We start from the raw sequence: 15,095 nt of genomic DNA, 5'->3' as shown, positions 1-15,095 counted from the left end.
TTAGATATTGAGTGTGGATAAGAGAGATATGAACACACTAACTCAGAATAAAGTCAATCTTTTACAACTATCAGAAAGACGTATAGTCTCACCATTACAGAAATATGGAAAAGTGATTGGATTGGAAAAGTGAACACTATATACTAAATACTCAAGATAAGTTTTCTAGAAAGAGTTAAGCAGAAGACCTTACACTAGTGCAACAAATGAATATTGTTTCTATTGTTTTGAGTTTATGACAACGGTTTTACAACCGAGGTATATTCATACGAGGTAAAAAAGACTTTTTATCTCAGTTCAAAAATCGAGACAAAATGGTTACACTTTTGTCTCGGTTTAAAAAACCTGAAGCAGTAAAACGATTATAAAATTAAAAAATTTGGTCTATTACCTCAGTTTTAACCTTAAAATTAATTAATTAAAGGGTCTATTACCTCGATTGGATCCATAACGAGCCAATAGACCCTTTTTTGTCTCAGTTTTACCAGAACCACGGTCTAAAGTATATAATTTTAAAAAAAATTGTTATTTCTATATCACATAAATCATATGACAGAATCACAGAAACACAAATAAACACAAAAACATTATTTTTTATTTATCGGCAATTTCTTTTTGTCTTTTTTGAAACTTTAAAAAAATATTTAAAATATTCCTTTGAAAACATCTTTGATCTATGTTTCCTCAAGATTTTTGGATAACGTAATTTATGAATATTCCTTCAAGAAGTTCATATTTCGCCTCTTGAAAAATTACTACACTTTAAACACCTAGAAAAATCTCGAAGCTTTTGCCAACAAAACAAAAGTGTGAACGTATGAGCAAGTAAATCAAGCAAAATGGGCCACGATGGCTTACTCACAACTCACAAACAGTGTTTTTAAGCACGATATGTCAAAGAAAGTCTTCAAAAATGATCTGGATACAGTGCACAGAACAACGTGCCAACCAAATTAATTTAGCTTTCGACAAATATAGAATCATATATTTATGTCTCAAATTCAAAGATAATTATAAAGTGAACTATATGATTATATAATTATTATTTTGGCCAGTGAGAAAAGGACAAATTCCATGTCAAACAAAGCCAATTTTGTGCATGTATATATTTGTACATTGGGATGAATAGTTCTTCGCAAAATAGTATATATTATGCATGATTTTCCAATCAACAAAAGCAAAATAAATACACAAGTTGAGAGAAAAACGTATTAGGACTTCTGCAACGCTTCTTCTTCAGACCATTTTCCTTGGAAGTGATCATGAGTCTAGGGAAAACACAGATCCACCATTTTTGTTTTTTTGGTGAATGCTTTTCATTTATTACAGAAACTTTGCACTGTGTATAAGTAACTAAAAATTAACTGTGGCATGAATTGATAATAATGAGTTATCTTAAGTGCTGTTCTCTGAACCGTAATGTAAATCGAATCAAATGGTGGTAATTGAAGATTACAAGCGGGATTAATTTAATTAATCTGATGAAATTTGTAGAGAGAATATAGCAAAAATTGAATTATCTGGTAGTTAAAGAGACTAATCAGATTCACTTAAGACGTGCTTCGATCAAGCAAGAAACGTGTTAATCAAAGTATTTTTATTGCCTTGATGTATCAAATCAAATAAACAATACGTTGCTCTAACAGAAAAAATAAACAACACATTAAATAATAATAATTGAACGATCAACCTAAAAATAAAGAAATAAATAGCATTACAACATATCTTCCTAAAATCGATCAAAATTTCGCCGCCTAGACTTTTTCTCTGTTTATTTATTTAGGATATATACATCAGCTTTCAAAAACTCGCTAATTCATTTACAGCTTTCAAGTTAAAAAAGGATCCAGTTGCAGGGTGGAATTGATCAAAGAATATGTCGGAACAAACTTGTCGTGGTGAAAAAAAAAGGCATAAAGTATACACACGAGATGTTGATTAAAACAAACAAAGTAGGTTTACCGGCTTAAAAAGTAATTATACCGAGTCAAAATAAATATTTTTTTTTAAGTCTGGAGTTAACGTTTGTCAAGTGCGTTAGTTTACAATAACAAGAAAATATGTCATGTAACCTGAAGCAATTTTCACCGACGATAAAAGCATACTTTGAAGAGCAACAGATAACAAAGATAAGCTCATGTTTTTATAATCCGGACATATGGCATTATGATCAGGAAGAAAGAACTAAAGCTAATGATAAAGAAAGACATATAAGAGAATTGCAAGAAGTGATATTGCATTTGACTTTATCATCTGTTTCACACTCCAGGCATAAGTTCTTGGTGAAAAGACAAACGAAATAATCAGTTTTGTCTGCTGTGACGCGCTTCTGTATATATATTTGTTTAAGGAAAATGTAACAGGAGCTCATTCAACCACGCCATCACCTACTCTCTTCTTGACTTTCTTCACACAATCCTGAGGAAAATAAGAACTCCTTTAATGGCAAACCATAACATCAAGTTGAAATGTTAAAATAATATAAATATATATATATTTTAAGACTTTATGGCTGTGTGTCATCAAACAAAGATATCCTACCAGCCATCACCGAAGCTAAACACTATATAAAGGCTTATAATCAATACTTTGGGAAGCAAGAAAGTAAATTTGGCACAATAAGTGTTCTGAAGACAGCAACGTTTTCACATTCAAAGAAGATGGGAACGAGGCAATGGCCTCGTTTGATCCTTGCATTCGCAATTTGCCTAATGGCTATCAGTGTTGGTGCTGATGATTATAAGCCCTACAATGGCCAACCATGGAACAATTATCCACGCCCAACACCACCGTATCAACAACAAACACCTCCTTATTATTACAACTCACCTCCATATTACTATAAATCTCCACCTCCACCTTCTCCATCCCCACCACCTCCATATGTCTATAAATCACCACCACCACCATCTCCATCACCTCCTCCTCCATACTACTACAAGTCTCCACCCCCACCATCACCTTCACCTCCTCCACCATATGTATATAAGTCACCACCACCTCCATCTCCATCACCTCCTCCTCCATACTACTACAAGTCCCCACCACCACCATCTCCTTCACCCCCTCCACCATATGTCTATAAGTCACCACCACCTCCATCTCCATCACCTCCTCCTCCATACTACTACAAGTCCCCACCACCACCATCTCCTTCACCCCCTCCACCATATGTCTATAAGTCACCACCACCTCCATCTCCATCACCTCCTCCTCCATACTACTACAAGTCCCCACCACCACCATCTCCTTCACCCCCTCCACCATATGTCTATAAGTCACCACCACCTCCATCTCCATCACCTCCTCCTCCATACTACTACAAGTCCCCACCACCACCATCTCCTTCACCCCCTCCACCATATGTCTATAAGTCACCACCACCTCCATCTCCATCACCTCCTCCTCCATACTACTACAAGTCCCCACCACCACCATCTCCTTCACCTCCTCCACCATATGTCTACAAGTCACCACCACCACCTTCACCTTCACCACCTCCTCCATACGTATACAAGTCTCCTCCTCCACCTTCTCCATCACCTCCTCCACCATATTACTACAAGTCACCACCTCCACCGTCTCCTTCACCTCCTCCACCATATGTGTACAAGTCACCACCACCTCCATCCCCATCACCACCTCCTCCATACTACTACAAGTCCCCGCCACCACCATCACCTTCACCACCTCCTCCATATTACTATAAGTCTCCACCCCCACCATCTCCTTCACCTCCTCCACCATATGTATATAAGTCACCACCACCTCCATCTCCTTCACCTCCTCCACCATATGTTTATAAGTCACCACCACCTCCATCTCCATCACCTCCTCCTCCATATTACTACAAGTCCCCTCCTCCACCAGCACCCTCACCACCTCCTCCTTATTACTACAAATCTCCACCTCCACCATCTCCTTCACCTCCTCCACCATACGTATACAAGTCACCACCACCTCCATCTCCATCACCTCCTCCTCCATACTACTACAAGTCCCCACCCCCACCATCACCTTCACCACCTCCTCCATATTACTACAAGTCCCCACCCCCACCTTCTCCCTCACCTCCTCCTCCATACTACTACAAGTCCCCGCCCCCACCATCGCCTTCACCTCCTCCACCATATTATTATAAGTCACCACCACCACCTTCACCTTCACCACCTCCTCCATACGTATATAAGTCTCCCCCTCCACCTTCTCCGTCACCTCCTCCACCATATTACTACAAGTCACCACCTCCACCGTCTCCTTCACCTCCTCCACCATATTACTATAAGTCCCCACCTCCCCCTTCACCTTCTCCTCCTCCACCATACTACCCCTACTTGTATAACTCACCCCCGCCTCCACCATACTAAGCTTCTGGCTAAATCAACTTTTTTTTTCCAATAAATCACGTTGAACATTGTTGCAGTTGTTTTGTAATTAGTCATTCATTAATAATAGGGTCTACACTGAAGTTGGACTTGCATTCTGACTGTAGTGTAACCCATGCGTTTGTATTGGTTTTAATTGAGAAGTGTGTAATATTCTCTTTTTATAAATATACATTAATTATTACCACAGATGTTCGATTGCATTTTCTCTTTTCCTTCTAAAATTACGATCACCGTGAAATTCACGAATCATGTGCTCACAGTGCTAAATAACATTTTGGAAAAAAATATAGATGAAATGCTTACAAAATAAATAAATATCTATATGGATGAAATGATATTATATTATCTAGGTTGGATGGTTTTAAATAAACAGAAATTAATAAAAGAAAAACACGTCGTGTTTCTCTCTTATTTCCATTTTCGGTGTGGCATCAGAACGTATTTTAAATTTTCCATTCTCCTCTTAACACGTGTCAAGTCAAATAGCACTGAAGAGTAGGTTGAAAAAGAACTCAAGCCCTAATAAAAATAATAATATAAATAAGATTAAATGCAGTTTGAAACTGCTTTTAGTTCTATGAGATAATACTTGTAAAAGTTGTTAAATAAGAAAGCAATAAGTTGTGTTATTTCCTATGTAACCAAACATGCTATCACTGTTAAGGTGATGAATTTAGTGAAAGTGTATCTAGGGAAAGTTTTGGTGAGAATGGGGAGGAAAAGTACAAAAGTTGACAGTGAGGGTTTGAAGCCATAGTTTTCCTACAGATTACTGTCCCAGAATTTTTCCTCATGATAGCATCATTCCGCCAAAACTTACCCAATAGCACCATTTGAAATTTATAACTGAAAAAACCACAAAAGTATCGCATCAGATTAGATAAACTGTTTATGTTAGATAAATAAGATTGACTACAATAAATAACTGTGGTCAAGTAAACGTTAGATGTTAGGGTGAATGACATGTGTTAGTATAAGTATTTTATATTCAATTTTGTTCTTATTATTTTTTTCAATTTAATCTCCTTTTTTATATAACATTTATATAAAAATTAAATTTAATATCAATTTTAAAAAAGATAAAATTGCTTTATTTAAAATAATATTGACTAAATTGGAAAAAAATAATGAATATAGAAACTAAATTGATTATAAGACATAGAAACGTATCATTATTATTGCTATATCCTTATACTTAATATTTTTTCAATTTAATCTTTTTTAATATAACATTTATATAAAAATTAAATTTAGTATCAATTTAGAAACAGACAAAATTGTTTTATTTTAAAAAGAAATTGGATTGGACAAAAAATAACAAGATATAGGAACCAAATTAATTATAAGATATAAACACATGGTAATGTTATTGTTGCAATGATGACTTGACACATGAATACTTTTTTAAAAATTAATTAAATAAATTTAAAATAATTAAAAAAATCATAAATTGATACATGTCATACATGATTAATTATTTAAATGAGGTTAACAAAAACTAAATTAAACAAAATTGAAAAAAAATAAAACCTTATTAAACAAACAAATTATTACAACTGAATTGACAAAAATCGAATCTAAATTAGTATTTTAACCTTTACTAAATAACATAAATTTTTTTGGTAAAAACAATTAGATTTTATTTATTTTGAGACGAACAATATGACATGACGCATCGCCAGAATATGGGCTACTCTACAACCCATATTTAGCTGGGCCTCTGCATAATCCGGCCCAGACCCATATCACAGTTTGAATTTTAAAGCAGCCTTAATCTCATAGCATCGGGAAATACCAAAGGGAGGTTGAAGCATAATCAGCAGCGCGGCTGTGGAAGATGGCGTCGACGGCGATCGAGGAAGTAAGAACTCTTTGGATTGGCGATTTGCAGTACTGGGTCGACGAGTCGTACCTCTCGCAGTGCTTCGCCCACAGCGGCGAAGTGGTTTCCATCAAAATCATTCGCAACAAGATGACGGGCCAGCCTGAGGGCTACGGCTTCGTGGAATTCGTTTCTCACGCGGCGGCGGAGGCCTTTCTCCGCACCTACAACGGCACCCAAATGCCCGGTACGGAACAGACCTTCCGGCTTAATTGGGCCTCCTTCGGAGACTCTGGGCCCGACCATTCCATATTCGTCGGCGATCTCGCCCCCGACGTTACCGACTTCCTCCTTCAGGAAACTTTCCGGGCCCATTATCCTTCCGTCAAAGGGGCCAAAGTCGTCACCGACCCCGCCACTGGCCGCTCCAAGGGCTATGGCTTTGTTAAGTTCACCGACGAGACGCAGAGGAACCGCGCCATGACTGAAATGAACGGTGTTTATTGCTCCACGCGCCCTATGCGTATCAGTGCCGCTACTCCTAAAAAGAACGCTTCTTTTCAAAACCAATATGCTCCACCTAAAGGTGAGTACTGCAGTACAAGCATACAACCCTTCGTTCCGTTCACAATTATCACTTAAATCACTCTTAATTGTGGATTACTTTGCAGCAATGTATCAATTTCCTGCATATACTGCTCCGGTGACTACTGTTGAGCCAGAAAATGATGTGAATAATACCACTGTAAGTCGGATTCTCGTTGACCAATAATTTATGTGATGAGTACACCACACATTTTATCCCTGAAAGCATATAGTGCTGTCACATAAACTTCTAACATGTCCTTGAAAGTGCAATCCGAAGGTCTCATTATAGTCCAAAATTCTAAAAATGTGAAACTTGAATAATAATATTATGATATGTTTGAGGATGAAAATAATAATTAGTCGTTAAGTTTATGAATTTTAACGAGACATCTGGAAATTTTAAGGACTTCTTTGAAATTTCTTTAACTTTAGGGACGGACGAGATAGCATTACACACTTTCTGGAACAAGAATGTATGTGATTTATTGTACTCTTACAGATATCTGTTTGTAATGCAGGTTTGTATTGGTAATTTGGATCTTAATGTGACAGAGGAGGAGCTTAAGCAAACCTTTATGCAATTTGGAGATATTGTGTCGGTCAAAATTTATGCGGGCAAAGGATACGGTTATGTTCAATTTGGAACTAGGTTTTGTTTTTTACCCTTAAACTTTAACATGTGAATCTTTATGGGGTTGCTCTAATATTTCGAAACTCAAAGGATAAATGATATGATTTTGATTGTTGCTACCCCTTTCCAAGGCAATAAGTTTCATGTGGCCTGATGTCATGTTACTCTGCATCTTATGAGGTCTTTCATCAATCTTAGTTTCTTCTCCTTCTGCGTTTTCTTGTTATTGATTAGCCTTTTAACCTCTTCCATGGCTTTTGTCTGTAGAGCCTCTGCTGAAGATGCGATTCAGAGGATGCAGGGAAAGATAATAGGTCAACAATTGATCCAAATTTCTTGGGCTAGTACCTTGACAGCTAGACAGGTGATTTTTCATTTGGAAATGATTCGTGTTTTTGACAAAATGACTGTTTGGCTTGTCATGGTGACACTGGCCTATGTGGCACATTTGTCATACATAATTCATTTTTATTTTAAGGGTTAAATATGTTTTTCGTCCCTTAAGTATCACACAATTTTGTTTTTAGTCCCTACTCAAAACTTTGATGGTTTTTAGTCCTTATAGTTTTGAAACTCTAACTATTAGTCCTTCAAATTGGACGGTCTTAAGTTTTAGTAGATGTGGCAAACGGCGATGCCACGTGAAATACCAGTTGCCCTCTTCACTCTCTGCCACGTTGGATGTTTAACTTTTGAAATGAGATTAAGTCTTGATTGAAATCAGATTAACAATTAGGGTTCTTAATTGGGCAAAGTAAATTTTTTCAATTGGAGAAAAGTAGTTTTACTCGAAGCATTTCATGTGCTGAATTTTGAATTAATCTTGTGTTGTTTTGATTGGAGAGTAATTCAAGTTGTAATTACTTTGAATGGCATGATGAAGGAGTTTCTGAAATTGAAGGAAGCTTTGAAAGAAAACGTGAAGAACCCTAATTGCCTTGAATAGAGTGGTTAAAATCATCCCAAATATGAATATTAACGATAACAAAGAGGGCCAAAGAAAATATTACCTTTCCATTATTATTAAAGTCATTCACTGATTCCGGAAGACTTAATATTACCTTTCCATTATTCAACTTATTAAGTCTTCCGAAATTTCTATGTTGGTAACACGTGTATACTTCCAAACTCAGTTCTGATATAGATTTTTTATGGCATTTATTAGTTTGTATGTTTTGGGTTATTGACCCTCAAAATTTAATCTTTGGCCGAGCTCAATGGGTATGGTGTGATCCATGTAATTGACCTTGCCTAATTGGGCAATCATGATGTTATGATGCCTATGAAGGTCGGTTCAGCTGGTAGGATTCGGGGAATTTCAATAACAAGGAATTATGGTATGGTCCGAGGTCTTTCATCAGTAAGTTACCACAATTGCATACCCGACCCTTCCCCTCCCCATACTATCATTCACCCAAGGAAAAAGGTACGGACATTGTGATTATATGTGCTGAGACAAGGAAAGATAATGAGAAATATAAACACTGACTCAAAGCTCGGTGGTTTTAGTTAAAGTTAAGGTGATACTGTATGATTTAATGATAGCTGTAGCAGTTACATGTGAATGCTCTGTTTGTAGACCGAGAGTATGATTGCATTTCAGTTAGGAAATTAAGTCGAGTTGGATTCAACTCAATTGAAGAAAGAAAAGCAGCTCCACGTCAAACATGTTGGCACAAAAATTTAATAGAAATTTAAAGTGAGACTAAAAAAAATATTTAAACAATATAATGAAGAAACTGTACTGCTTTGGTGGCTTAGCTTTTTGTACTGGATCCCATACCTTAATGAACTTTCATCACTCTGAAATATTTATAAAGTTTTACATTAATGATTTTGGGATTCTCTTGGTGATAAATATAAGATTATCTGATCTGCTCTATTAGTAACTTATATATGGATTCATTTTTATTGTTAGTTAGATGTGTAATTATGTTATAGCTCTAACAAAAAAAGTTGAAACAATTCTAGGATGTACCCAGTGGCTGGGGCGCTCAGATGGACCCAAATCAATGGAATGCCTATTATGGATATGGACAGGGTTACGAGGCATATACTTATGGTGCGGCTCATGATCCCTCCTTGTACGCTTATGGTGCATACGCTGGTTATACTGCACAATACCCTCAACAGGTAAATTGATATATAAATGTTACGGAAGAGAATATTTTTGGGGTTTCTCATACATATTGGTTGCTTATTATTCAGGTTGAAGGTGGTCAAGACATGTCAGTATCTATGCCTGTGGAGGAGTCGTATGATCCCCTGGCATTGCCTGATGTTGACAAGTAAGCTTCTTGCCCCCCTTCTCTCTTCCTTTTCAATTTAAAAGCTATAAAAACCTTAAAAAGAAGATATATTTGCTTTCACCAAAAGAAAAAATTGCATATATTGGCTCATTATGTGTTTCTGACGGATCTTTGGTTGCTTTTCCAGATTGAATGCTGCATATCTTTCGACGCATGGAAGTTCCATTTTAGGACGGTCCCTTTGGCAGAGAACTTCGAAATCTTTACAGCAAGCATAGGATCTGTTTGTATTGCCTGGTCAATTTTATGCACGAAGGCTTCGTATTGCGGGTCTTAAAATTTTTTGTTTGTTTCAATGAGTGGAATAGCATGTTGATTAATGGTAGTATTTGAGATAATTCTGAATATTCAGCATTTGGATTTTAGTTTAGGATGAGTTTTATTAGTGTCATGATTTTCAGAACTTGTATTATAGGTCATTTTCATCAATCTGCGTTTCTTAAATTTGCATGCTTATTTTCTCCATATTTTCCCACCGCAGCTACAAAACAACAATTTCAGTACACTTGGTTAATAGTCTGTGTAGAGTCTGAGGCAGCGATGTTGCTCATATCTGTGTTTATTTTCTTGATTGGATGGAAATTGGTATCTCTCAATCACACTTATTTTTTTATTGGTTAAATTTATTAAAAATTATAATTTTTTGTAGATTTCACATCATACTCAATATCGTTTCTTAAATTTTTGATATTTTTCGTTCGTACACAATACCGAGATGATCCTGCAAGATATCTAATTTCGCTTTCCTGTGGTTCTCTGCCTCCGTTATTCTACTCTGACCGAGAACCAAGATTGGGGTGTGTATGAAAAGACAGTTCTACCATTCAATGTAATTGTTTTCTGAATCACTATTATCAGTTCTTATTGAGAAGTTTTTATTTTAATTTTTAATCATCACTTCTCATTTGATACCTTTTATATAGTTTTTTCCATCATTTTGTTTTTCTCTTTCGTTTTTATTTCCTTAATATTTATATTTTCTATTTGCCTAGCTGACACCTCATGGAAAAAGCAGTTTCAGATGATGAAAATAAATGTGCGTGCTGGTAGTGCTGGTAAAGAAGAAAGTTGGTGTATTTAATTACACTCACATCGAGTAGATTCAATGGTGTAGGTGCAAAGAAATTTATATAAAAGAACACATTGCTAAAAATTATTTTCCAGCAGCAATCGGTGTATTTTTTTCAACTACCATGCCATCATAATTCTCTGCCACTAGTTTGCGAGGTCCAAACTTTGAGTTTGAATGCTCATAAAGACGCCTTTTTTTTCTGGAATTCAATTATTGATACGGTTGGTGAGTATTATGTGAGAATAATTCAAATAAATACAATTTAAAAGTAACAAATATTTTGAAACGACTAATCAAATTAACATTTATTAAAAAAGAAGTGATTTTTTTTTCCTTTTTTAAGTATATAATGTCATTGTTTCTGTCTCTCAAATCAGTAAGTTTCTTCTGTTTTTTTTTTCTCTCTGTTCCCGTCACAGGTACAAACTTAAAATACAAGTACCATAAGTCTGAAAGGTGGGAAAAACAGAAATCTTGTAACCATGATTGCTGAGACCCTACAAGAAGACAAACTTCATCCAGTAAAATTACGATATTACACGTTGGATAAATCTAATAGACAAAAATAACAATATTGTCAGCAATTAGAGGGAAAAGTAAGAAAAGAAAAAAAAAGAGAAATAGTAGGATTTTACATTTATTTTATATATATTATAAAAATAAAATAGTTATGAAAAAAATGAAATTTTATAATTTAAAAAGAAAAATGTAAAAAATAAATAAAAGTAACGTTAAATAAATGTAAAAGATTTGTTTAAGTCATAAAAGATTGAATAAAAAAAATAATGTGAAATAAATATAAAAATTGTGTATGTTAAAATATAATTTTTGATAGAAGAATATTATTTAATGATTATATTGGTCAATCTTGTTGACACGTTTCCCAGTTTTTAGAAGAAGTATAAACATAAACTTCGTAATAATAAAATCCATAAAACAAAACTTTAAAACAAAATGAACAATAACACATACATTATTATATATAAATTATTTAAATAAAACTACAACACTAATACTAAATTTAACAACAATATAAATTCTTTTTAAAAGAACTGAATGTGAATTTTATTCATAAACTAATTGGAGTTCAGTGACAACCAGATAAGGTCAAATAAAGCTGCATAAGAATTTAATAGGCAAATTTTGTACGGAAGACTAATTGCACATGGAACAATTTTTATTGGACTTTGTAAGAAAAGAAAAGGAAAACATTACAGTTTTCTGGTTTTTCACAAGAAACAAATGACAGTGTGTATTGTTCTCATATTAGTAAGATCCTATACAGCTACATATGATTTGCAAATAAGCGTTTTGATGATCTCTTCAAGCCCAGCATGACAAGGAACATCCCCAGATAATCATAGTTGTAACACTCTTCAAGTAGTTGCAACTTATTTAGTGTCCATGGAGGATATCTAAACCAGAAATCAGTGAGAAAACTTCTTCTTACTATTGCCTTCTGGTGGCTAAATGTGTCAAAGGAGAACTTCCCATGGTACATGCCAAACCCACTTTCTCCCACTCCTCCAAATGGAAGAGAATCAGCTGCATACTGCACAAACAAAAATAACAAGATTAATGAAACCATGCAAAGAGATTTCCAATGGAATGATGGTAGATAGTGTTGTTTGTACTTGTAGTATTGCATCATTGAAAGTTAAACTGCCAGATGATGTTTCAGATATCATTCTTCTCTCTAGGGTTTTGTTTTTGGTGAAGACATAAAGGGCAAGAGGCTTAGGCCTACTCCTTATGAATCTAATACTGTCCTCAATCTTCTCTACCTGCAAATTAATGCCATAAAAAAGAAAAGAAAATGACATTGGCCAAGTTGGAAAATATTTTTAGATTCAAGCATGTGGTGATTGGGAGGGTTGTGTGCATGAAAGTTACAGTAATAATTGGAAGTAATGGTCCAAAGATCTCTTCTGACATAATTGCTGCGTCCAGTGGGGGATCCACCAAGATGGTTGGCTCAATAAATCTGCACGAATTCACAGGTAACAGTTTTGGGCCAAGTAAAGATGCACTTTTCTGGTCTATTCTAATTGCAGGAAAATGAGTAAGAATCTTTGATATTTTTCTTTTATTAATTAAATTTATTGAAAACCCAACTTTAGCAGAAATACAATTATTGTGGAAGAAAATGTAGCTGAGAAAGGGAAGAGTGTTAGTTAATTACAAGTTTTCTTCGTCCACTGAGCCACCATAAACCACTGATTCTTTGACCATTTTATCAGCAAGAAGGTTGTTCAATCTAGAGAAGTGGTGTTTGTTAACTATCCTGGTGATAGTTTTGGACCGTTGAGGGTTCTCTCCAAACATTTTCTTGATCCAGACCTTCATCAGTTCCACCTAAAAGAAACAAGAATAAGCTACCAGAAAAACCCCTAACACCAAACATCATAGGAAACAAAGATAAAAAATCAGTGAACATGAAAAGGTTCAAGGGATGAACGTACCAGTTTTGAGCAATACTTATTTTCCACCAGGACATAATCAATGGCTATGCATGCTTGACCAGCACAAGTCCCAAATTTTCCCACAACAATTCTCTTCACAGTGGCCTCTATATCCCAGGAAGATGAAAGGGAGTCAACAACTGCAGGGCATTTTCCACCCAACTCCAAAGTCACAGGAGTCAAATTCTTCACAGCAGCAGACATAACAATCCGCCCCACACGTGCACTTCCTGCAATTAGTTTTTACAACGATTGAAGACAACATTTTCTTCTGTTAAAAGAGAGCGAAATAGTACAATTTGTTTGTCTTCTTCGTTAAAAATGGTTTTGGCTATACTATAAACAATACAAGATTAAAATCACTGCTCATAGATTAATAATTTTGTCCAAAAATAGAGTCACCTAATTAAGACAGACATAACCCATTTACCTGTGAAGAAGATTTTGTCCCATCTTTGCTCTAGTAGCTGTTGGGTCTCTTGTGGTCCTCCTTGGATCACCTTAATGGCTTTATTGTCCAAATAAGAGGTGAGACTGGAAGCGAGTAGAGAAGAAGAAGCTGGAGACAACTCTGAAGGCTTTAAGATTGCCACGTTTCCCGCAGCTATTGCTCCAATAAGTGGCTCCAAGGATAGTCCTACGTTTGCATAAATCAACAGAATGAGCACACCACAATAATATCTTCATATTTTTCTCATAAATGTTTCTGAGGGATTGGTTTAAAGGTTAACTCACCAAATGGGAAATTCCAAGATGAAATAATGAGGACCAGACCAAGTGGTTCTGAAACAATTTCTGCACTGGTGAGCAATGCTACTTGTGGCAATTCAGCCTATCAAAATGATCAATTTGGTGGCTAGTTACTTCATATGTATATTCTCACAGGCTCATCTTCAAATATTTGGAAGGATGTATGTATGGACATGTATCTTACCTTTTTGCCTGACATCCAAGCTTTCAAAGACTTCAATGCCAGATTTAAGGTCTTGATCAAAGTCCCTATCTGCGACCAGAATGGTTTTTATTACTAAGAAATTATATCTGATTGATGATTTGCAACCATTTCTTCCACGTAGCCAAAATAGGTTTCAATATAATAAGAGAAGAACATGTGAAAAGATACCTCGTCTCTGAAAGCTTCAAGTTGATGTTTCCCAAGATCCTGCATAAGGGCCTCCATGATATGTTGTTGTTTTTCCATGAGGAAGCAACGCAAGGATTTGAGCTGAGATTCTCTCCAAGATGCTTGCTTAGTCTTTCCGCTCTCATAATACTCCCTCATGTCATTGAGGTCTCTGTCGAAGCTTGACATGATCTCCATGTTCCTTTGGGGTGCAGCTGCTTAAGCTCTCAGCAACCAGTATTTATATTTGCTCAACTAACTCCAACACTTCAATGGAAACTTAGTTTGGCTTTCATAAAGGGGAAGGGCCCTGTGCATTCTGTCATTCACATGATTTTTGTCATAGATCAATTAAGGGCTGTGTTTCGGGTTGAGTCACTCGGCACCTTCACAGTTTGCCTTCTTGCCGTCCAGTCTTCTTCCAAACTCCGTTGTCTTGCTCTTGAAGAGTAATAAATGCACAACGGACCTACCATTTACCTTTGACGTATTTATAGTTTTCGTCATAGGTTTAGGATTAGTAAAAAGTTAATCACGGTCTAATTTTAGCCCAATAGTTCTAATCGTTGTTTACCTTAATCATGGTCTTAATGACTCAGAGAACCTACCGACCGGTCCTAGCAGTTAGGTTGATCATACATTGTCTTCCTTGGATCGTCCGTATGGTTAAGTTGTGTTGGGTATAAATAAAGTATCACAT

General features: G+C 35.8%; 3 protein-coding genes across 3 annotated transcripts; 2 read left to right on the top strand and 1 right to left on the bottom strand.

Annotated features, from left to right (window-relative positions):
* Nucleotides 1–2,580: 2,580 nt before the first annotated feature.
* Nucleotides 2,581–4,574, top strand: LOC108319585 (extensin-2). Its single transcript, XM_017550762.2, has one exon. The coding sequence runs from the start codon at nucleotides 2,661–2,663 to the stop codon at nucleotides 4,365–4,367; it is 1,707 nt and encodes a 568-aa protein (XP_017406251.2). The 5' UTR covers nucleotides 2,581–2,660; the 3' UTR covers nucleotides 4,368–4,574.
* Nucleotides 4,575–6,170: 1,596 nt separating this feature from the next.
* Nucleotides 6,171–10,182, top strand: LOC108319650 (polyadenylate-binding protein RBP47B'). The gene is made up of 7 exons (XM_017550856.2): nucleotides 6,171–6,796; nucleotides 6,882–6,955; nucleotides 7,317–7,447; nucleotides 7,697–7,793; nucleotides 9,401–9,562; nucleotides 9,638–9,717; nucleotides 9,866–10,182. Exons 1-7 carry the CDS (start codon nucleotides 6,226–6,228, stop codon nucleotides 9,954–9,956), a joined length of 1,206 nt encoding a protein of 401 aa, XP_017406345.1. The 5' UTR covers nucleotides 6,171–6,225; the 3' UTR covers nucleotides 9,957–10,182.
* A 1,787-nt stretch (nucleotides 10,183–11,969) lies between these two features.
* LOC108319579 (aldehyde dehydrogenase family 3 member F1) lies at nucleotides 11,970–14,812 on the bottom strand. Its single transcript, XM_017550753.2, has 9 exons — nucleotides 14,396–14,812; nucleotides 14,207–14,275; nucleotides 14,008–14,104; nucleotides 13,703–13,909; nucleotides 13,273–13,502; nucleotides 12,993–13,165; nucleotides 12,704–12,794; nucleotides 12,445–12,594; nucleotides 11,970–12,362 (listed from the first exon to the last, which is right to left on the bottom strand). Exons 1-9 carry the CDS (start codon nucleotides 14,591–14,593, stop codon nucleotides 12,096–12,098), a joined length of 1,482 nt encoding a protein of 493 aa, XP_017406242.1. The 5' UTR covers nucleotides 14,594–14,812; the 3' UTR covers nucleotides 11,970–12,095.
* Nucleotides 14,813–15,095: the final 283 nt, after the last annotated feature.

Source organism: Vigna angularis, chromosome 5 (genome assembly GCF_016808095.1).
Source record: "Vigna angularis cultivar LongXiaoDou No.4 chromosome 5, ASM1680809v1, whole genome shotgun sequence".
Classification (NCBI taxonomy): domain Eukaryota; kingdom Viridiplantae; phylum Streptophyta; class Magnoliopsida; order Fabales; family Fabaceae; genus Vigna; species Vigna angularis.
This window is presented reverse-complemented; position numbering and strand designations above follow the sequence as displayed.